A 24,886-nucleotide genomic window follows, 5' to 3' on the forward strand; every position below is an offset into this window, starting at 1 on the left:
GTTTGTTTAGAGATTATTTGTTTTATTTTATTTTTTCTCTTACTTTATTGTAAAAGACATGAAGGAAGGAATTATGTTTCTAATACACCGCACGCAAGTGGCAGGAACACACAAGTCCATTTATTGAAAACAGTAGAACACACTAACTACCTTTACCTTGAAATTCACAGAATTGTAGCCAGATATTAACAAGCTTATATCCATTTTCATTTACCAACACATCCTGTGTGGTTTTAGACATCTGTGTCTCAGTAAATTTTGACTATTTTTGGCCTTCCTTTTAGTTTTCTTTTGGTACCTTGTGCCAAAGAGGCATATCCAAGGTTGAGATTAGTTTCCATTTTCTTTGTACTATTTTCTGGATAATAAGACATTAAACATTTGAAGAGATGGAGAATGAAGATGGGTATATGATGCTGAGTTTCAAGAATCGTTGTAAATCGAAGCAGAAATCTAAAGGTAGGAATATTGCTCCCCATCACCACATTTAAAATTTCATTATTCTTCTAGGAAGAGAATTATCTTAGAATTTTTTAAGGTCTTAAAATTGATCATAATAAGGAATATAAAAATGGTCATAAATTGTCTGTTAGATTATTTAGATTCATGAAAGCATCAACAATAAAAAGGCTGCATTTTCAGAGCCATGAGGTAAGAGAAATGCTAATATGACAATGTGTAATCCTGTGTGTTGTAGCATAAGAACATAACTTTCGAAGAAAAGGATGAAAAATTGTGTTTTTACAGAAACTTCCTCCTATGAAACTTAAGATTTATATAAACTTAAAGCATAGATATATGCTTATATATATTTATGCTTATACATATATAATATTTTTAATCTTCATAAAAGCCCTATGGGATTGGTAGAACAATCCACTGGGAATGTGAGAAGAGAGAAAAAAAAAACAAAAAAAAGTTAATCTTTGCTCCTTAGGGCTGCTCTGTGGTTGGCTTTGTTTGTTTTTTCAGGAATTTTGAAAACAATCTTGTTGAACTAGCCAAGACCTAAGTTAAGATGACATAGGCCAGAAATTCAGAATTACCAGTCACAGTGGCAGTTCTGCCATATGTATTGAACATTCTCGTGTACTATCCCATTTTATATCTAGCAAATGCAAACTTCCCCTGCGTCCCCCACAAAATGACACTTTTCTTATTATCTGAAGACTCAGGATCTTTTTTATGTTTTAATATCATGAAACAAATGTTTACTTTTTGAATAGTAACTTACTTCCATGCAGCAAAAACTAGTACCATTGGTGTTAAATTGACTGAGGCAGGCCAGGCACAGTGGCTCATGCCTGTAATCCCAGCACTTTGGGATGCAGAGGTTGGGCGGGTCACCTGAGGTCAGGCATTCGAGACCAGCCTGGCCAACATGGTGAAACCCTGTCTCTACTAAAAAAAAAAAAAAAAAACTAGCTGGGTATGGTGGCGTGTACCTGTAATCCCAACTACTTGGGAGGCTGAGGTGGGAGAATCACTTGAACCCGGGAGACGGAGGTTGCAGTCAGCTGAGATCATGCCACTGCACTCCAGCCTGAGTGACAGAGCAAGACTCCATAAAAAAAAAAAAAATTATTCAGACCCTAAAGCCCACAGACTAAATGTACGGCTCTTGGCAGAAGCTTTTAGCCTTCTTAAATCTCAATACTTTGATTTATAATAAGAAAAATCTACCTAATGATGCTTTTATGTGGATGTTAAACTAAATTTACGATTTTTAAATCCATAAACTACTTTTTAATATACAAATGTGTACAGAGACAAAATCTGAGTATTGATACATAAAATATAAGATAATATCCATTTAAATTATGAACAAAAGAAGGATAGGGTTGGGAAAATAAATTGGGCCAGAAAAATTACTGTAGGCATGTTTGTGCTTGCCATACATTTGTTTCCAAGCTTCCTTGTTATTATAGACCTAAGGGAAGTCTTACCCTTAGGTAAGATTCAATTCATATTGTATATAAGATAAAGTTACACCTATTGCTTGAGATAGATATAATTAATCTTGGTCCTAAATCAGAAAAAATATTTTCCTGAGTTCTCGTGAAGCACATAAAATAATACAATTGGTGTTCTTGCAATCGTAGCACGAGCAGATTTTGTAGGGCAATTTCTTCATATAGCCCTGTGTAAGCCAATGGCATTTAGCCAAGCATTGCTAGGATAGGCCAGCATACTGCACTTCAGGTACTCAGCTCTCTGTTCACCTGGCTTGACATATATGTAAATCATGGCTTACATGAAAATATTAATTTTCGATCTATTGTTCTGTTTTTTATAAATCTTATTTGGCAAGAAGTTTAAAGTCTCCCTCCCTGGCATGTATGGAAAGAGCACTTGTTAACTACAGATCCATATACTCTTGATTGGTATTTTCTCATAAAATTGAAGAAATGTATTTTGACGATTTTCAATTCAGTAGAAGTCTTTCCATATTTGCCTGAACAGCAGAAATATCTACAGGGAAGAAAAAGAAAGAAAATTATTTTGGATTTACTCAGTAATACAGACAATTGAGTAGTAAATTTCAAAAGGTACACTACATATAGTAAATTCTCTAAGTATATACTATAGATCTAATCAGATGCAGTAAATCCATAAAGCCTTTTGAAGTAAGGCATCCACACAGAAATTAGATTTGAGAAACAGCACTTTTATTATCACTTAGAAGACAAACTATTTGTGAAATGTACAACCAAGGTGATGAAACTAAATGCTTGTTTATAAATAAAATAATAAAAACTAGGGAATAGTTATCAGAGTATCTCAAATTACTTTGCTTTCTCTTTGGCCACTAGCCTGGCAAATTGGCTAGAATGATTCTAGATTTTAGATATTAATTATATGATGTCTGCATATAAAAGGAACCTGTCATAATTTTGTGAAAAAAGTGTATACATCCAATTTATTCAAAAGTGCTAATATGTGGAAAAAAGGAGCTAAATTTGAAAGAGGATTATAATATACATGTCCTTGTTTAACCTCTCTAGAGATTACTTGTTTATTCCTTTATAAGGAAACTATTCTTGCCAACTGTAATGCAATGAAATACTATAGCAGAGATGTCATATTAGCATCATTAATTGGAGATCTAATACTACCTAGGCTGAAACTGATTCCTGTCTAAAGAGTCAAACCCAGAAAAATATAATACATTACAGGTGTAAGGTGAAATAAAATGTGGATGTTTCCAGTACAGTGACTGGTATATAATGGAATTTTAATAAATATTTCTTTCCCTCTTTTATTTCTTAACAGTGAGTCACTAAATTGAATAAAACACATAATTGTGCCTGACATAGATATATGCATTTTATATATAATTCTTTCTATATAATTTACATGTATAGAATAATATATGTTTACATTGTATATATTTATATTTTATATAATATGTTATAACAAATATTTACATCATATATAATTTATATAATATATATCATATGTATTTGTATGTATAATATGTTTGGAATTTAAGACATCATTTTTAGGTCCTCAAAAACACCACCAAATAATTAACAAGTCTATGTCAGTACAATTCAAAACATTTAATAATAGTAGTATCTCCTTAGTTTGGGATTCTAGACTTTTTATTTTTAAATTTTCACTTAATCGTAAATTCTAATGACGTATCTAAAATGAACATGAGTTGTCTCTGTAATAAAAATGAAACAGAAAAATATTTATAAAGTGAATAATCACAAGAATTCTAAAATTCATGAAGTAAAATTCAACATTTCAGATTTCTCCCTATATCCACAATATTATTGTCTTCTGCTCATATTTGGATGCATTGGGATCCTTATTTTCATTATAACAGTGATTGACCTGAAGTTCTGGCGTGAGTAGTAAATTTTTATTTATTTGAATATTTTCAGAAGATAAATGTTGATCCTTCATTCCTCTTAATGCCAAGATAAGCGCTACATTGTAGCCCAAAACTGGTATATATCATATTATAAAATTATATTAAATTTAAAAAATTAAATGCTCAAATGCAAGCTTGGTATTTATTCTGCATCTTTTCTTATAAAGAACCCCTAATAGAGGTTGACTTTATTATTTAAAGGTTGACTTTATAATTTAATAGAGGTTGACTTTATAATTTAAAAAGTAATGTATTTTTACTAAAAGAGTATCTGCTCATCAGTATCGCTTTGTGAGATCATTATTTAAGCATATATATATATTTTAAGATCCATCTGAAAACCATTTTAGGTAGACTTCCAGATTTTTCTTCCTGAAGTGGTGCTTATATGTGTATACTATAGCTATTCTATTTGAACAACCAAAGAAATTCATAGTTGCTTTGATTTTCTGTCTTGCTTTTAAGGCTGTGAGCTAAAATGAGTAGTGTTTTACATATAACATGACAGGAAATAGATTTTGGGGGCTTTTGAGATGAGATTTCTAAAAATAGGTGAGTCCTAAAGCAACTTCTGTAGCATAGAAGATCCTTTACTTCTTAATAAAGGATCCATATTTGTATTGGGCAATTGGGCAATTTTGTGTTTTTCCCAATACAACAAGGGAAAATATCAGACTTTTCTCAGACCAAATATATATTCTCCTTAATGTATTTCTTCTCTAAATATCAATCATATACCTCAAATTTGTTCAATGCTATATTGAAATCAATTACTAATTACCTGAAAATGTCCACTTATTTAACATTCAGTGTTAAACGACTATTTTTAGTCATTATGAATCTATTTATGTAGGTATTGCTTTCTGTTAACCAGTAATTCTAAGAAGTTGAATCCACTGTAGTAATTACTATGGCTTTAAAAATGTTCCTAAAATTCAGGAGATAATTTCTTGTTAGACACTGAGTATGATCTTTACAGGCCACTGTGCCCTCTTGTAAATCAGTTTTCTCTTCAATAAAATATAAATGGTAAAATGACATAAATGATGCAATAATTATTCTTTTAAAGAAAAACGCTATTGAGAAGAAATCAATAAAATTTGACACGTTGATGAATTATTAGTAGGAAAAATATTTTTTTCTAGCCATATTTTTTATTCTAATAAATTAGTAACAATTACAATATGTGTCTTTCTATAAAATTTGTCCTTGGATTTTGACCAGTTTAAAATATTCTTCATGGCTTCCAGTCAAAATGGAGTATTGATCATAAATATTTATATCTCCTCTCTCCCAGTAATCTATCCATAGAACAAGAAAAGATAGCAAAATAGAGTAAATTAATCAAAGCACATAGAATGGAAAGGGGAGAAAATTTTAAAGAAAATGAAAAGTGGATAGTATAATGCTATTGGACAAATCAATGGGGAGAACCTTAGTTCAAATAAAGCATAAAAGACAGCTGCAGTGTAGATGAAAGCTGTTCATCATGGCTCAGCTAAGGCAGGGCTCCATTTCAGAGAGGAGAGTCAGAGGGTAAATGGAGGTCTAAAACAAGATAATTCTTTAATACATACAATGCTTATTACCAATTAAATTTAAAAATAAAATAACTTTTGAAAGCCAAAAAAAATGAAGCAAACTAATTAAGTGAAAGACTTTCTAAGCCATGCTCTTTTTGATTGGTGTCTTGTCAATCTGTTGGTCTAGTTACACAGTGGATTTTGCCCCTATATCATGCAAAAAAAAAAAGAAAAGAACTCTCTAAAACAGTGAGATATATAGATAGAGCTAGGTAGAGCTCCTGATTTATGGACTGGTGATAGGTGCAATAAGATGTATGCCCCCTTGTTTTGGTTTTGGAGTGAGAGAGGGGAGTAGTGTATAGGTCTACTACATAGCTTGGCTATGTCTTGTGCCATTTCCTCTGAAAAGTCATGGTAGCTAACCAAATATCCCAGAGCATAGAGCAAAATGTCAGAAAAAAAATGTAAATAAATATAAGAGGATATCTGAGACAGAAAATCAAAAAATGCCTGTTTATCCAGGAAGGTCAATAGCTCTTTTAACAAGCTTCCAGAAGAAGAAAATAGGTGAAGAAAAGTAGATATAAAATAATGAAAAAAGTAATATAAACCGTTTTTCAAGAGTAAAAGCAAAACCAAAAAACATGAGTTTTCAGCTTACAAGAACCCACTAAGTTCGGAACAGAAAACAAAAACAGATAATACATAGAAAGAGATGATAGATTAGATAGATAGATATATAATAGATATAGATAGATATAGATAGATAGATAGATAGATAGATAGATGATATAGATAGATAATTTCAGAACATCATGAGTAAAAAATATAATCCTAAAGGGTTTACATAAATAATTAGTTTTTTCCCAAAGCAAATTAGCATCAGATTTTTAAACGCACCTAAAAAGATTCTACTGGAGCAATGCCTTCAAAGTTACGAGCAATCTTGATTTTAACTTAGATTTGAAACAAGAGTAATCAAGTAAATATTTTTTCCCTTCATTCTTTTGGAATAACAACAGCAAAAAAGAATGTGGGAGGTGGGTGGCTAACTTTGGATAGAATGAAGCTAGCCCAAGATTATAATCAAAAGACTTTTCAAATTAACAACTGTTCTGTTTTCCTAGCTAGCAATTAATTCTGTCTGTATGAAAACAAACTATAAATAATGCAACTAGGAAGCTGAAGGAACTTGATGATATGGTCAAAAGATTTTTTTTTGTTTGGTCTGCAACAAGGGAAAATAAGATCAAGACTAGGCATTGGAGCTCATGCCTGTAATCCCAGCACTTTGGGAGGCCGAGGCAGGTGGAGCGCTTGAGCTGGGTGTGGAAGTGTGCGCCTGTACTCCCAGCTACTTGGGAAGCTGAGGCAAGAGGATGGCTTGAGCTAAGGAGCCAGATGTTGCAGTGAGCCGTGATATCAGGCCCACTGCACTTCAGCTTAGGTGACGAAGCCAGACCCTGTGTCAAAAAAAAAAAAAGGTTAAGAATACTAATAAAAATGAAAAAAAAAAGAAAAGAAAAAAGAATGTCAATTAAAAAGTCCAGTGGGAAAAAAAATACAAAAATGTAATATCATATATGAAGTCTAAGATCTCACATAATATTTAGAATTGGAGGCCGGGCATGGTGGCTCACACCTGTAATCCCAGCACTTTGGGAAGCCAAGGTGGGTGGATCACGAGGTCAGGAGATCAAGACCATCCTGGCTAATATCGTGAAACTCCATCTCTACTAAAAATACAAAAAATTAGCTGGGCGTGGTGGTGTGCGCCTGTAGTCCCAGCTACTCGGGAGGCTGAGGTAGGAGAATGGTGTGAATCTGGGAGGCAGAGCTTGCAGTGAGCCGAGATCGTGCCATTGCACTCCAGCCTGGGCAACAGAGCAAGACTCCATCTCAAAAAACTAAATAAAAATAATAAAAATTAAAAAATAGAATTGTGATTTGCACTTAAAGGACTAAAAACAGATATGGTGAAATGTAGTTAAATCTGGGGAAGAAGAGGAGTGGATGCATAGGAGAAGAGAAACTCACAATTTTTATTAGTATGCCTTCATTTTCTGCTGGTACTTTATTCTCATGTACCTAGATTGCTATTAATTTTTAAATGTTTCTCATATCTTTTCTTTGCACTGAGAACAGATAAAAAAATGGATTTCTCCCAGAATGTAAACATCAGCAGTCTATCAGGTAATACTCTTTTTGTTTGTTATGTGCTACTCTTAGGGGTAAATTCAGTTTTGACTTCCCTCTTCCTGTATTCACCCATGTTACAGAGTAAGCCAACAGCACTGGTGGAGACAGGTATGGGACTGAAAAGGACATCCTCTTCCTCAGTGCCACTGCTGTGTATCAAATGGTTGAAAGGCAGGACGATTGTGGTGATTTCTAGGAGGAAAAAAAATAGGGTTTTAGTGAGTCAACAACAGGATGATAGTGGATTTCCTGCCATACCTAACTTGCCAAATATTTATCGAGTATCCACTGATAGGTGTGCCATGTAATGGCTGTTGGCTGTAGTGCGAAGAGTGTGGGCTTGAGATAGACCTATGTTTGAATCAAGAGATTTCAAACAACTCTTCACATGAATTTAGGCAAATTAAACATGGTTTTTTAAACTTTCAAATGAGGATATTATAATAATAACTGTATCATAGAATATTTCAATGTGGATTAAACAAACTGTGATTAATTTTCTGTGTCAACTTGGCTAGGCCACAATACCCAGGCAGTTTGTCAAATACCAGTCTAGATGTCACTGGGAAGATATTTTTTAGATGAAATTGGATTTTGCATTTGTAGGTTTTGAGTGAAATGGGTTATCCTCCATAATGTGGGTGGATCTTATCCAATCAATTGAAAGTCTTGGAAAAACTACTGAGGTCCCCAAAGGAAGAGGGATTTTGACCTCCAGACTTCCTTCAGACTGAAGATATAATATTAATTTTTCCTGGGTTTTCATCCTGTTAGCCTATTCTGTACGTTTTGGACTTGCCTGCCCCCACAATTATATGAGACAATATCTTAAATCTCTCTATATATGTGTATGTGCGTGTGTGTGTGTGTGTATACACATACATATATACATATATGTAAATGCCATTGTTTGTGGCTATGGAGAACTCTGACTAATACAGTAATACAGTGTGGAGGCAGTATAGTGCAGTGGATAAGAACATAGGCTATAGAACTGAGCTAACAGAGTTAGAGTTTCAGTTCTGATATTTATATGCTGTATCAATATATAAAGTTAAATAATCCCTATGTACCTCAATTTCTTCATCTGTAAATTGGAGGTAATAATGACACCGACTCAATAGGATTTTATTTTTTATTATATACTGAAATTTTTATTATATAAATATACATGAAAGTAGAGAGAATTGTATAATAAATCTTCTTGTACCTTTAAAACAGCATCAATAATTATCAATACATAATCAATATTTTCCATCTATATCTCCACCATCATCACTCCCTCAAACTACATTATATTAAAGTAGCGACTAGATATTATACCATTGAATATTTAAATACTTCAATATGTGAATCTTATAGCTAAAGGCTCCTTTTGCTTAACACAATCACAATCTCACTATAACTCTTGCATTTGTTTTTGATTGATATATAATAAATTACCACATACTCAGCAGTTTAACAACATATACTTGTTACTTCACAGTTCCCATGAGTTGGGAGTCAGGGCACAGTTTAATTAAGTCCTCTGCTCAGGGTCTCACAGGCAATGCAGTGTAGACGTTGGCCAGACCACCCATCTTTCTAGAGCTGAGGTTCCTCTTCCAAGCTCTCTCTTATGGTGTTGGCACAATTATTTGTGGTTGTAGGGTATAGGATACTGCTTTCTTTCTGGCTTTCAGCTATGACTCCTCTAAGCTTCTGGAGGCCTCTGCATTTCTCTGCCACGTGTCACTCTTGTACACCCTCTCGAAACATGGAAGCTGAATTCTTTAAAGGCAACAGGAGTTCTCTCTCTCTTCAGGAAAGGCCTCAGCCCTCTTTCATGGACTTACATCTGATTAAGCCAGACCTACTTGGGATAATCTTTCTTTAGATTAACTCAAAATCAACAGATGGGGACCCTTCTTTTGTTTTCAAAATCCCGTCATCTTGCTATCTAATATAACCTAATTATGTGAGTGATATTTCATCATATTCACAGGTCTTACCCATAGTTATGAATAAATTACACAGGTCATGTGCACCAGAGGCTGGACCTATGGGGTCATTTTAGAATTCTGTCTACCACAATTCCTAACAAAACTAGCAATAACTTCTTAATATCCTCTAATAGTCAGCATTAAAATGTCTTTTTTTCTTTTCATTTGATTTCTTAGAATTATAATCAAAGACTTTAATTGCATTTGGTTAATATGCCTTTTGAGTCTTAATTTATAGACACTTGTCCCCTCCTTTTAGTTTTTTTTTTGCCATTTATTTGTCAAAAGGTAGGTCATGGTTGGGCACAATTTCTCATATTCTGAATTTTCCTTTTCATATCTTCCTGGTGTCACTTAACTCTACAAAGTTATTTTAGAAACTAAGTGTATATAAGGTGCTTAGAAACCTGCCTGGCCCACAGCAATGGCTATATGTGTATGTTGTTATTATTATGTAAAGCATCTAAGAGAGCAATTGATATAAAGAGTTGCTCAATAAATGTTTTTCTCAATTTTCATCCTGTATTTCTTCTTCTTTTAGAAGATGGGACTTAAATCTGAGTTACCTACAATAACTCTTTTGTACAGTTAGTGTCCACATCTTGCATCTTTTGGTGTTTTACAATGCTACACTCATCATTTGGAGTTTTTTCATTGTGTTTTGCAGCACTCCAGTGGTAGGTACTTCATTGACCAGTCTGTCAATATCTACATAATAAAATTACTTCATCCAAGTGGCACATTCTCACTAATAATAGTTAATAAATATCCCCTCTCAAATCATAACTTGGGAGGTATATTAGAGGTTATTTCATACCTTTTAGCAAACAACTATGTATTTGTACAACTGAAATTACAATTTAGTTATCCTGAATCTTTTCAATTTTTTTTAAATTATAATTTTTCAGCATTGGCCACACTTGCCCTGATACAGCATGTATTAATGAGTTAAGAATATATGTGAAGTTTCATAAATCTAAATTTAGGTCATAATAACCTTCTTCAAATTATACCTGCTCATATACTTTTTTAATCTTAGCTGGACATATAGTTTAATTTCTAAAAGTAATTTTTAAATAAAATTTTAGGGTCATAGTTGACAGACTAAAATATTAACAATGAAAATATGATGTTTTAACTTAGAAATATTTAATCCAACCATTCAACATTCAACAATAAGCATTTATTACATACAAAGTACTAAATGATAAGAGAGTCAAAGATGAATATGACAGTCCCATCTCACAAACCTTCCAATCAGGTGGAAGATATGGAGATGTTTACAAGTGAATAGGACGTAAACCATTTGTCCTTTGCTTTAGCAAAGGTATCAATTATGGTATCTCTGTGTTGAGTCTTACAGATAGCAGAAATTGACTGGTTCAAGGCTTCCTTTTTGAGGTGGAAATATAATTGTACATTAAAGAAAAAGTTAGTGGGTAAAGAAGGAAGAGGAGGCTATTCAAGACTAAGGGAACAGTATGAACGAAAAGCACAGGAGAATAAGTACCCAATGCATCAGTAATAGTAAGTAATCTCACAGACATGAAGTGCAGGTTGTAAAGATAATCTTGAAATGTCAAAGGAATTAGAACCAGATAGTGGAGGAAATTAAATAATAAGCTTTTACTTTTTCAGTTGGTAATTAACTGTCAAAAACGTTATAATTTGCTTCCTCTGATTATGGGGATCAGAATTCACAGGCTTTGTTCTCCCCTACTCCATCATCCAAAACCCTGCCCAACTCCTGGAAATATACAGGTTAGTAAATTATTCTCATTTTACATAACTCCTTTTTTTTTTTTTTTTTTGAGACAAGAGTTTCGCTCTTGTTGCCCAGGCTGGAGCGTAATGGCTCGATCGCGGCTCACCATAACCTCCACCTCCCAGGTTCAAGCGATTCTCCTGCCTCAGCCTCCCAAGTAGCTAGGATTACAGGCATGGGCCACCATGCCTGGCTAATTTTGTATTTTTAGTAGAGACAGGGTTTCTCCATGTTGGTTAGGCTGGTCTTGAACTCCCAACCTCAGGTGATCCACCCACCTCAGCCTCCCAAATTGCTGGGATTACAGGTGTGAGCCACTGCACCTAGCCTGAACTGCTTTTTATTGACCAAAAAAAAAAATGAGTTGGAAAAATTTATTTTCCAGGTAGTCACATTTGATAATATTTATATCTTCCCTGTTGGCTGTAAAGTTTAATTAATTTTCCCCTATATTTTCCTTTAGGACACAATTATTTGTGCCCAAATGACTGGCTGCTGAACAAAGGGAAATGTTACTGGTTTTCAACTTCTTTTAAAACGTGGAAAGAGAGTCAACGTGATTGTACACAGCTACAGGCACATTTACTGGTGATTCAAAATTTGGATGAGCTGGTGAGAAATCAAAAACAGGATCTAACTGCACAAGGAAAAATGGCTAGGTGCAAGTTCACTGCCTAAGGAGCATGGGAGGTTTATTGTCGTTGCTGTTGAACATGTGTTAGCCACAATGCAGTTACTATTGCTCGTGAAAAAATGCTAATGCATACGAAAAAATATATTTTATTAATGCCGGCACAGAGACTTACACTATAGAAGGCATCAAAATTTTTTTAAACAAATGAATGAATAAATACACTATTTCCTCTGCAGGAGTTCATACAGAACAGTTTAAAACCTGGACATTTTGGTTGGATTGGACTATATGTTACATTCCAAGGGAACCTATGGATGTGGATAGATGAACACTTTTTAGTTCCAGAATTGTGAGTAGTTATTTGTAAGGGAAGGGTGCTAATGTTTATTTACATAATTATTTTTATATTAAACTTCCTCACTTTCCTTTCTTTTTTTCCTTCTTTCTCTGTTTTCCCTTATCTTTAAATTTTTTTCTCCTTTTTCCTTTTTAGCTCTCTCTTTTCTTTCTTTCCTTCCCCCCCTTTTTTTCTTTGCTTCCTCTCTTCTTTAACATTCACTAATTTTGAAAAATGGGATGGAAAGTATTCATTTTGTCACCTGGCATTTTAATTGTCCAAAATTCATAATATTTTTTAAATTTCTAAGCTGATTTAAATCTTATTTGAAATAATTTTATGCAAATACTTTTCATGTGGTGAAAGCAAAGACAAAATTCACCTATAAATAAAAGCTGGAATATGTAGAAAGGTCTGGAGTTGAAATCAGAAAACATGAATTTAAAAATTTTGCCCTTCAGAAATTCAACTAAACTTGTTGATATCCATTTCTTTTTCTTTTCTTCTCTTTCTTTCTTTTCTCTTTCTTTTTTTCTTTCTTTCTTTTCTTCCTTCTTTCTTTCCTTCTTTCTTTTTCTTTCTTTCCTCCTTCCTTCCTTCCTTCCTTCTTTTTTTTTTCAGCAGCGCCTTGCTCTGTGGCTCAGGCTGGAGTGCAGTGGCATGATTGTGGCTTGCTGCAGATTTGACCTTCCGGGCTCAAGCAACTCTGCCACTTCAGCCTCAGAGTAGCTAGGACTACAGGTGTGGTGCCATCACACCTGGCTAATTTTTTGTATGCTTTGTAGAGATGGGGTTTTGCCATGTTGCCCAGGCTGGTCTCCAACTCCTGAGCTCAAACTATCACCCACCTCAGCCTCCCAAACTGCTGAGATTACAGGTGTGAGCCACCACTCCCAGCCTGATACCTGCTTCTTTATCTGTATAAAAAGATCCATGATACTTTCTTCACATTGTTCTTATGTGAACAATATGAGGTATTGCATGTAAGAGGGCTTTAAAATTCTGGTGTCACATTTAGACATTTTCTTCTATGCTTTCAGTTACTAGTCATACTACCAAAACACTTGAGATGTGGTAAGTTTGGAGCAAAGGCCATGGAGTCATAGTTCATTTCAGTTTAGAGATTCATCTACTCCTGGATACATCTATTCTACATTTATTATCATCCTTCATAAACATAAAACTAAAGGATGAAGTAGTATCCATTTCCTGGACCTGCTTTTAATGCAATACTTGAAAAAAGTAAGATTTATTACTAATTTTTATTATAATTAATATTATTTTTTACTTTTTTGGAAACCAGCATTACTATAAAGGTAAAATATCCCTTTTAAAAGCTTTTATCTTATCATTTAAGGAAAACAACACATATGCAGATGGTTATAACAGTGTTCAGTCTGCATCTTCTTAAATAATCATTAGTGACTAGAAAGAATAGTTTACGAAATAGGTGTCTTCAAAGGCATTCCATTTATACATTGTGCATCATCCTAACCTTATACTGTGGAAGTTATATGAAGAATTTAAGAGTCATCTAATAGTTTTTACTTTGACTTAACAAAATCTTGGGCAACTGCCTCCCAACTCACATTGTCATAGTGTTATCTATCACTATGTAGTTTCTATTGAAAACTTCCATTTTGGCATCTACTTACCTTATAAAAAATTATTTATGCTGCTATGTGGAAAATTAATAGATAGGAAACAAAATTGAAATTATGGAGGTCAGTTCGAAGGCTATGGCTAGAGATAAGGGAGAGATAATGGTAGCTTGAGTCTAAGTTGAGAAGCTGGGAGAAGTGAGTGGATAGAAGAGATAATCTGGAAATAGAATACTCAGGTCTTGCAGGTATATATAATGAGAGGTTTGAGAGGTAAGGAAGAACCTGGGATGTCTTCTAGTCTAGTCCAAGCTTTCAGGGTGTTGTTACTAAGATAGGAAAGAGGAAAAGAGGCTGCATTAGCAATGAAAATTCCATTCTAAAACCTCTGAAAAACTTTGGCTGCTGAAGAATTACCTATAAAAGTTTGGCTGGAGAAAACTTTAAAAGATACTACCATCATTTTAAGATAAATGCTCAAAAATCTGTCCTTTATCTCTTAGGTTTTCGGTGATCGGACCAACTGATGACAGGAGCTGTGCCGTTATCACAGGAAAGTGGGTGTATTCTGAAGACTGTAGCTCCACATTTAAAGGCATTTGCCAGAGAGATGCGATCTTGACGCACAATAGAACCAGTGGTGTGTAAATGTACAACAAAATATAGAAATACTTTGCATGTTAAAGCAGAGCCAGATTTTAAAGACTTAAGATTTTTAGGTAAAGTTGCTAACAGAAAGTTTCTGCTAACAGACATCATCTAAATAGGAGAAAAGTATTTTATCCTGAATTGACTATAAAGACAACTTCGGCACAGAACTTTTACTCTATACTTGGATTTCTGATTTGTCTTTTCCATGGCATTGAGAATAAAAGCTAAATAAAAAATTAGTAATTATTTTAATAGTTATTTAATAGTTTGATTTTTTTTGCATTTAAAATAGCATGGAATAAAACAACTTTAAAGGAATGTTATTTAGCTATATGTGCTATGTGGTAGATTGGAAGGAAAGAAGCAGTATATGTACAAATATAATATTTGAAGCATGGAATTCTGAATTTTTCATCTGTGTAGCCTGAAGTGTTTGGTGGGGAGTGGGTAATGAGAAATTACCTACTGGGTATAATGTACAATATTTAGGTGATGGATAAACTAGAAGCTCAGACTTCTCCACTCTGTGATATATCCATGTAACAAAATTATGCTTGTACCCTTTAAATGTATTCAAATAAAATAAAATAAACTCATGTGGCCAAATATTCAAAACAACAAAAAAAAGCAAATCTGTGCATGTAAATTAAGAATTGAAAGAAGTATGTATGGATGTTAACAGTGCCTATTCTTTTTCTTTAGTGAAATACAAATTTATTTCTTTTTCTATCCAAATACAAAATTTTAACGTAATGCTTCTAAATGAAAAAACTACAATGACTTGTTTTTATTTTTAATATATGTCTTTATTCTTTAAAGCTTTATTGAGGTCAAATTGATATACACAATATTGCACATACTTAATTTTTACTTTCTGGTGAGTTTGTATACACTTGAGATGCCATCACCACAGCTCAGGTACTAAACATATCCATCACCTCCAAATATGTCCTTATGTTCTTTTGTGTCTATCTGCTTTTATTTTTATAAGAACACAACACGAGATATAGTCTCTTAATTTTTTTTTTTTTGAGACGGAGTCTCACTCTGTTGCCCAGGCTGGAGTGCAGTGGTGCAATCTTGGCTCACTGCAACCTCTGCCTCCCAGGTTTAAGTGATTCTTGTGCCTCAGCCTCTTGAGTAGCTGGGATTACAGGCATGCACCACCATGCCCAGCTAATTTTTGTATTTTTAGTAGAGACGAGGTTTCACCATGTTGGCCAGGCTGGTCTCGAACTCCTGACCTCAAGTGATCCACCTGCCTCGGCCTCCCAAAGTGCTGGGATTACAGGCGTGAGCCACCGTGTCCAGCCTCTCAATTATTTTAAAGTGCACATTACTAAATTGTTAATAGTAGGTACTATGTTGTAGAAGAGATCTCTAGAACTTATTCATCTTGCTTTCTGTGCTTTGAGCAGCAATTTCCCATTTCCCTTTCCCTCTACCCCCTGGAAACTAGCATGCTATTCTCTGTTTCTGTGGGTTTTATTTTTAACAGAAAAAGACAAAACCTTATTTTTTCAGTATATTTAAAAATTAAATTTAATCTAATTCTGCCTCTTTTTCTGTGTACGTGATGCAGGATCTTTTGCTCCTTAGTTCAGCTAAAATCCAGGTTCTTGTCACACGACCAGGAAAAATTAGGCACGTGGACACATTGAAAAGTGAGGAGAGCAGAATTTATCAAAAGAAAACGCTCAGTATAAAAAAAAAAAAAGCCAGGGGAGGCATCCTGCCAACAGTGCCACCTCACAGATTGAATACCAGGCGATCACACACACAAGCTGAAAAGGCCAGGCTCCTCCTGTCGCATAAGCTTTGAATTCTCGGCGGCTCTACCCCATTCTCCCAGTGTGCAAGCAGGCCCCCAGTCCATCGTGGGCATGACCAGACAAGGCCCTGGGTAGGTTCTGTCATCTACACAAAAGTGTCTGATGTTAAACACTTTTGGGGTGGGTCAGAGATTCTCTGGGGATCCGCCCTTATCTGCCTACTGCATCTATCATATGTGTTTTCTATTCCTTGGATTTTAACTCCTTCTAAACATTTGGTGGAAAATAGACCAGGCACATGGCTATAGTTATGCCATTTCTTTCACTGTCATTTCCTCCAAGTTAAGTGTTCTCAATTTTCATTAAAAAGAAATCAAACTTACAGCTGGCAATAAAGTACTAAAATGCAGTAAGCATAAAATGACTATTTGAAGGAATTTGCCATGTGGCTTGTTTTTAATGTGATGCCATAGTTCATTCCCCTTTTATCAAACTTATATTTAATCCAACTACTTTATTTTTCTAAACGAAATTCTATATAAAGTTTACTTTTCCTCTCATTTTGAAACCAGCCCAATTTCCTCATAGAACTGGTATTTATGACTTTTTTGAATAAACATAGAAATTGACCCTCCTGGTCCTCAAAAGTGAAACTCACGTTTGTCTTATCTGAGATCCTTCCTCGGGAAACTGACCGTCAAGTGAGGAACAGAAACTCATCAGATCACCACATCCAATCATACGCCAGACCCTTCATCCATTGCTTTCTTACTTCTTCCTAGTATTTTTTTTCCTGCCTTCCCTGGTATGTAAACCCCAATTTTAGTTTGTCAAGGAGACAGGTTTGAAACTTTACCTCCCACTCTCCTTGACTACAGCACCCAAATGCCTTTTTTTTTTTTTTTTTTTTTTGAGACAGAGTCTCGCGCTCTGTGGCCCAGGCTGGAGTACAGTGGCGCGATCTCGGCTCACTGCAAGCTCCGCCTCCCGGGTTGACGCCATTCTCCTGCGTCAGCCTCTCCGAGTAGCTGGGACTACAGGCGCCTGCCACCGCGCCCAGCTAATTTTTTGTATTTTTAGTAGAGACAGGGTTTCACTGTGGTCTTGATCTCCTGACCTCGTGATCCACCCACCTCGGCCTCCCAAAGTGCTAGGATTACAGGCGTGAGCCACCGTGCCCGGCCTCCAATTGCCTTCTTTCCTGGCGAAACTCATCTTAGTGACTGGCATTCTGTGTGGTGAGCAGCAGGACCTAGACCAAACCCCTGGCATGTTGGTAAGAACTTATTTAAAACATTTCATAATAAATGCAACAGCTATGTCCACTATGTAAATGAGGCAATTAACTCCTTCAAGAAGTTTTCTGTAGTTTATTCTACATTATCAAAATTTATAGCCTATTAACTGTGAATCAAAGATGGAAAGAGGAGGATGAATTGCTCTAAATTGATAAATTTACCCCCTCTAAAGAAGTACATCTAACTGCCGTTATATTAAGGGTAAGGATGAAGACTGATTTAACTGCTTCCTGCCGACAGGGGGCACTGTTTTGGGGAAACTGCAGTCAGAGCTCCCTCAGAGGCCTAAGGGGTCCCAGCAGAAGAAGCCATTGTCGGAGGCTCCGGTTGCATGACCATTTGGAATTTGATGGCCTGAAGGCAAGAACAGACAAACCGGATTATTAGAAAACATATATCAAAACAAAACAAAACAAGGGGAGGAGTAAGAATGGCTCGAAAATTCCGAGGCCTTTTATCAGTTTGCACAGGGAGAGGGAGGTAAAAAGCCCTACTGGTAAAAAAAAAAAAAAAAAAAAATTTCCCCTTTTGCAGGCATGTTGGGCTCCTGGGTTCCCTTCCCCTGAGCCCAATCCTAAGCCTACTAGTTTAAGGTTTGGGAAATTAACCTTTTCCACTTCGGAGGATGTATCTGAGGGGAGTGTCCCATAGTACAGAGACACAATTACCTAACTGAGAGGAGTATCTCGTAGCAAGGAGACACAAGTACCTAACTGTGAAGAGAGAACAGAGGAGAAGAAAGGAAACATAAGGCATTTTTTTAAAGGAGTCCCAGGGGTCCAGGATGCATTTGAAAGGGGCACAGACTGAAGTTGAATGGCTTGCCATCCAGAAAGAGGGGAGCAGGTGTCCCTGACTCCCTTCTCTTCCTAGCAGATACCCAGGATATGTGAGGGAGAGAAGGAAGAGCAACCTTTTTCCCTTTTCCATCTTTGCATCCCTGAGTCCCGGTGACATTGGCAGGTCCTGCCAAGAGTGCCAAAGCGGCTTTCACCACTGAAGCAGCAGAGGCTAAAGAATAGGAAATGTCCACTCTAACCTACGTCTCTTTCCCACCTACTGTCAGTAGCCTTGGAGTTCCCTAAACCTCATTTAGGCCATGGATATCAATGTGGTCTTTATCCATGAAACAGGAAGCTTGGGGTTGCCTTAATCAGCAGGAACCAGCCACACTCACCTGCACTGTGCCTTTTAACTTCCATTATCATCTGCCTCTGGATCCCTCAGATCCAGTTCTTTCCTAGGGCTTTGACCTGAAGCTTAGAATTGAGTCTGGGACAAAAACATGTCTCAGAGGAGTTGCATGGACTCCTTATCAGAAGTTAAATGCTAAGGTGAAAGTGTGGAACTGAGTCCTCCTCCAACAACGGAGAGGAAAGAATGTCTTGTGACATACCCAGCTAACTGGTGGCTATAGTTATGTTGCTAGGATTTGGGTGCATGCTGCTTGGCTTTGGTTAGCTCCCTTTGTCTTACTTTCCCACAAAGGAAACCTTCGGGTGATGGGCACCCTATTTATTCCCATCACCTGGCAGGATTTGCAGGATAATTGCTCAGAACCAGAATATTGATCCAGATTTTTACATTACCCATCCCTCTTGTTCTTTCTGACCTGCAGCCAGAGATGGCTGGTTGCTTCACAGGGACATGCAGGATTAGTCTACAATATAGGCAAAAACTTCGAAACAACTAGTGATTTTAGAATTTAATAACAAATGTATAAGCTTTGAAATATAGTTCTCTCTCTGCAGTCCTCATTTTTGTTAAAAAAAAAAAAACACAAATCATCCTAGGACTGAGTTTTTTCCAAAATAGACTTTAGTTTTATGCTTGGCCTGATTATTTGCATAAAGTGCAGAAAGAATTACTATTTCTACAAAGGCCTTTTGGACTGGCTTTGATGGAAATTTGTTCCACAAGGAATCTCAGATAAGACCTTTTAAAGCCCAGCCCAGTCGTGGGTTTGCATCCTCAAAAACCTATGAGTTGGGTGATCCTCCCTTCTTAAAGTCCCAAGATAAACTTGGAGCTTCTAGATCTGTTAGAAAGTGACATTCTTTACTGACCACAGGTCAGGAACCCTGTACAGGGACTGAGTAGGCAAGGGTATGAGGCCAGTTTCCCCACTGGGCTTTTATTGGCTCTGCAACTCGAGATTGACTCCTTAAAGGGAAGCTTAACCTTCCAGTCAAAGTGTTGGTAAAATAAACACTTTCTCCAATTGTGTCCTGTTGCAAAAGAAAAATGGATTCTTATTGCACTGATGCAAACAACCATATTGCTATAAGTTAAGAACACTCACAGATAGTTTCCAAATTCTAGAGGAACCAGGCAGAGAGAAAAAAACATGCTCCAGGTCTTGATTACAGGAGTGTACACCTTATTTAATTATTAAAGGCCGTAAATAGTTCAAAATAATGTTGACTCTGCAAAACAAAACAAGGATCAGCAATATTCCAAGCAAAGGTTAAAAAGGTTGCTTCAGCTTTCTGAGTACAGTTTATTTAGTTAACTCTTGTTTTGCTTGACATTCATGAACATTTCAGCTCTTCATGGGCTCTATACAGTTTTCTTTATTCCAATGTCACAATTTCTAAAGTTATCAGAGATCTGTATTTAAGAGCACCTGTCAAAGTTCTATAGCTTATTATAAACCATCTTTGAAAAGGATTAAAACAAGAGAACAATTGTCTGTGAATAGCAAAATATCCAGGGTAGTTACACTTAGAAACACAATTGACAAAGAAGTTTGGTTATTTCCGTGGTTTACAATAACCTAACATAACAACCTTAATTATGATTGATAGCATACACCCAGACATTAGAATTATAGAAATCCCATATGATTTTGGAGCATACATTAGCTTTATTCACCAAGATATAACCTAAAAAAGATTGAACAACATTTTGGCAATCCCATGTACCTAAACATGTCAAATAATCCTGTTTACTTCACTTTTCTGGACACTGTGGGGGCCCTCTGAAGTATTTGAAAAGCCAGGTGCCAGGGAAGCCAACTTTGAAACTGAAGTTTGATTTTGGGAAGGCTGTCAAATATGTTCAAGGTTTAAAACACTGATAATATGAAATAGAATTCCAAATTACCATAAATTATTTATTTTGCCAAAATGATGACTCAGAAATTTTAAAGAAGCAAAAACCTTTTATAACACTTTACAAATTTTGCCAAAGAGCAGATTAGCACCAAAGGAAAATCTTGTTATGATTTTATTTCAATGCTCAATTTACAGAAAAATCATATAATATCCTTTTTAAATGTAGCCAATATGTTCACAAAGAGAACCTCTTTTGCAAAATTAATTTTCACAATTCTTCCACCACTTCTTTGAACCTTCAGCTTTTTCGTATTTTATCTCAAAACAATCCTTTATCCCTAGGCCAAAGTTTACATTTCCATGCCTTCTTATAACCTTTTGCAAACAAAAACACATTTTACCGTTCTTACGTACCTTGCTTGTAAATCTGTTTTCAGTAGTTTCCACTAATGCCTAGCAATTTTTAACTTTAAGGTAAAACCTGGTAAGTTACTTTGAGTGCTAAGTGTAGCCAAGGTTTGCCTTTTTTTTTTTTTTTTGAGATTTAGTCTTACTCTGTTGCCCAGGCTGGAGTGTAGTCACATGATCTCGGCTGACTGCAACCTCTGCCTCCTGGGTTCAAGCGATTCTCCTGCCTCAGCCCCCCAAGTAGCTGGAATTACAGGTGTGCACCACTGCGCCTGGTTAATTTTTGAATTTTTAGTAGAAATGAGGTTTCATCATGTTGGCCAGGCTGGTCTTGAACTCCTAACCTCAAGTGATCCACCCACCTTGACCTCCCAAAGTGCTGGGATTACAGATGTGAGCCACTGTGCCCAGCTGGTTTGCCTTCTTAATGTTAGAAACAAGTGCTCAGGGCCACAAAGAAGATCCAGCATTGAGACAAAGGATTTCTCAGCAAGGCAATTTACTTCTGCAGAAGGGTATTGCCTGCATCAGCCACCATCGCAAGAGTACACCGAACAAAGGAGAATAAGGGTTTCTATTCCTAATGCAGTCCCTGCTTCTGTATTGTTCCCCATTGGCTAGAGTTAGACCACACAACCTAAACTAGTCCCAATTGGCTAAACACTTAAACCTTCTGTATAAGGTAGGCACGTGATGAGGGAGAAGGAGGGAAGGGAAGCGGTCTCCCTGTGGAGCACAAGAAGGCTAAACTTTTTCCAAATAAGGAAGGGAATGTAGAGTGAGGCTAGACATGTCTGGGTGTGTCAGGGCACAGCAAGAACAGAAGGGCTGTTTGCAGGCTAGAAACAAGAGAGTACAAGGAGGTTGGGCCTCTGAACAAAGAACAAGGACATTACACAATTAAGCCCTTTGAAGAGGAATTTATCATCTCTGGCAATCTCCCTCTTTGTTTTTTTGATCATTCTTCCTCTTCAAATTTTTCTAACATAATTTGGCTTTGCTGTTCTTGATCACCTAGGAATAAGATCCTGTTTGAATATGGAGAAGGAGAGGTAGGGGAGGTTTTTATGAGAGCTGTTTCTATAAGCCTTTGTGCTAGGCCTCGGGCACAGAATATGATACAATATCCTACAAGAATAAGCACACCTATTATAATAGCAAAAGAAGTAAGGATTGAGGACGTTAGTCCTTTCCATCTGCTGAACAATTTTTCCATTAAATTAATGAAGAGATCATTTATTCCTGAATTCTTAGCTAGTTCATTGGATAAAACAGTAAGACATTGTAATGCTTTTGTTATGGTTCCATTGGAAGCAGTATTATTAGGTATAAAAGTAGAATATTGAGTTCCAATCATGACACAGACCTCACCCTTCTCTGCTAGTATCATGTCTAATGTTATTCTATTTTCCCAAGCCATTTGGCTGGTGAGTCCTAACTGTTTAGCTATTCCTTTAATAACGTCTTTAGTATAGTTAACAAATCATTGCTGGTTGTAATAGGTGTAATTTATCCAATTTACATTTTTATTTATAGTTAACCACCAGAATAGTAGGGACTCAAACCCTGCAATTATTTGATTTTGGGCCCTAAATTCATCCGGGACTTCTCTCGGGACTCCAATGGCATCTATATAAACATGAGGGTCAAAGGACCCATGAAGGACATCTCTTGTTTTATGATGCTTTGTTTTTATCCTTCTTGGTTGACGAAATGCCAGGGTGAAAGGGATGGCCAATTGGATCAGAGCGCAAGTGCTGCTCCAGCTACTTGGCAAAGTGTTCAGCAATGGTCTGCCACAATACTACCATACATCCACTCGGTGATGGATCAGGGCAGACTGATTGGTTAGCTCTTGGAATGACTTAAGCTCACTGCATCCGTTTAGGTCTCCAAGAAATGCTAAGTTTTCCCTCTGTCATGAGAGACACAAGGTAAAATTGGCATAAGGAGATGGAAGCTGGATGGACCTCGGGGGCTGACTCACAGGGGCCTGGACTTTGAGGAATAGCAGAGAGAGAGCTCGGCATGATTCATGACCCCAGGCTGTGGGGTGTTGGGAGAGAGCTACCTTACAATTTTACCTTACAATACCTCCAGCCTGGTCAGCTGGAGGACAATACGAGTGGAAAGGGGATGTTTAGGCCTCTGGCCTGCAGTGCGCACAAGCGTAACAATCGTTTTTGTTTAGAGTGCGGATGGAATATTTAATCCTTTCCAGGCAGGCATTTGCATCTTTGTACCCCATCTCTAGAGCTATGGTCTGCCTTAAATCTTTTACCCCTACAACCATTACCTTAGTTGGGTGGTTCTAGAGATGGGAGAAGAGTGCTGAGCCTGAAATGTTTGGGGAGAGTGTTGGGTCCCATATGTTCTCCAGACTCTGGTTCTGGATTTCTTTATTATTCTTAGCCAATGCTCTAGCTAACCTCAGAGAGAAGATTCCTATGGGGTCCCGTTCTGTAACATTTGCTCCTAACCAATACCATTCAAATATGGAGGGTTCTTGGGCCATTGTTTGGAGATTATCTATAATTAGCAATAAAGGTTTACACTGAAATGACTTACAATTTGGTGGGGTGGGACCATGAATAAGTTGGAGTTTCTGTTTTAGTCCTCACAACTTCTTTGAGAAAGGGGGCCTGGCTGTCCACCGTCCATATTGGGTGGTCTGCCAAACATCCGTCCAGTCACCACAGGGACTTTTTAAGCCTCCATACCTATACTTGGTTGACTCAATATAGTATGGACATAAATACTTATCTACATTTTATAGCTGCCTTTGAGCTTTTTCATCTCCACATGAGATAACTGAACAAGCATCAAACTCGAGGGTTAAGGGATGATTAGTTTGAGTCGCATTGATGACGCGGTGACTTCCTGTTGGAAAGAAAAGGGAAAATAAACAAGTGATTATCAAGCCCTTTTTAGAGTTAGTTTGGTGGGGGTGGGCCTTAGGGTGATGGCCCATTTTTCTCTGACTGTGGAAGTCACTCCTTTCACTCACATGTGGTGTGTCCATCCCCTTTCAGCTGTGCTGTGGTTTCTATAGTCTAGAACACTAGATAGGGTCCTTCCTAAGCTGGTTCAAGTTTTCCTTCTTTCCAGCTTTTGATGAGAACGTGATCCCTAGGCTTGTGCTGATGTGCAGGGAACACCAAGGATGGCGTCTATGCTAATAGGCCTTTAGTTCAGAGACAAGAGAAAGTGGAAGACAGTCCAAGTACATAGCTTTTGAGGAATTGATCTTTAGTTTCAAATGTAGGAATATCAGCAGTGGAGTGTAAATAAGGCAACCCAGATAGCATTTCATAAGGATATAAGCCAATATATTTTTGATGGGCAGTTCAGTTTCATAACAAGGCAATGGGGAGCCATTTAGTCCATGGGAACCAAGTCTCTAGGACTAATTTGGTTAGGTGGTTCTTCGGAGTCTGGTTCATTCTTTCTACTCTTCCTGATAAAGATGGGTGTCAGGGGGTGTGGTAATCCCGTTTTATTTCTAATACTTGGGTTAACTTTTTAAAAACGTGCAGTGAAATGAGTCCCATTATCTGACTCAACATTTTCTATTAATCCAAGCTTAGGTATAATATTTTCAATTAATGCCTTAACTACATTATTAGCAGTCACATTTGAAAACGTAATAGCTTCTACCCGGTAAATGAGATGATCCACTATTACTAATAGATATTTCAGGCAACCGATTGGAGGCATTTCTGTGGGATCAACTTGAGCACTTTGAAATGGTGTTAGTCCTGGATTTCTTCCCCC

General features: G+C 36.6%; 3 protein-coding genes across 3 annotated transcripts in view; 2 read left to right on the forward strand and 1 right to left on the reverse strand.

Annotated features, from left to right (window-relative positions):
- Window positions 1-282: 282 nt before the first annotated feature.
- Window positions 283-14,575, forward strand: KLRF2 (killer cell lectin like receptor F2). Its single transcript, XM_032159021.1, has 6 exons — window positions 283-459; window positions 3,758-3,856; window positions 7,555-7,602; window positions 11,819-11,967; window positions 12,226-12,338; window positions 14,431-14,575. The coding sequence occupies exons 1-6, from the start codon at window positions 390-392 to the stop codon at window positions 14,573-14,575; spliced, it is 624 nt and encodes a 207-aa protein (XP_032014912.1). The 5' UTR covers window positions 283-389.
- A 3,027-nt stretch (window positions 14,576-17,602) lies between these two features.
- The window catches only part of CLEC12A (C-type lectin domain family 12 member A), a 124,699-nt gene continuing 117,415 nt past the window's right edge, over window positions 17,603-24,886 (forward strand). The window contains exon 1 of the mRNA XM_058442702.1: window positions 17,603-17,626. The gene's annotated coding sequence lies outside the window, so the exon portion shown is untranslated. The remainder of the gene's footprint in view (window positions 17,627-24,886) is intronic.
- The window catches only part of CLEC2A (C-type lectin domain family 2 member A), a 29,929-nt gene continuing 22,748 nt past the window's right edge, over window positions 17,706-24,886 (reverse strand). The window contains exon 5 of the mRNA XM_032159023.2: window positions 17,706-18,002. Coding sequence (XP_032014914.1) covers window positions 17,915-18,002 — 88 coding nt within the window. The 3' untranslated portion in view covers window positions 17,706-17,914. The remainder of the gene's footprint in view (window positions 18,003-24,886) is intronic.

This window comes from Hylobates moloch, unplaced genomic scaffold (assembly GCF_009828535.3).
Source record: "Hylobates moloch isolate HMO894 unplaced genomic scaffold, HMol_V3 SCAFFOLD_8, whole genome shotgun sequence".
In the NCBI taxonomy this organism is placed as follows: Eukaryota; Metazoa; Chordata; class Mammalia; order Primates; family Hylobatidae; genus Hylobates; species Hylobates moloch.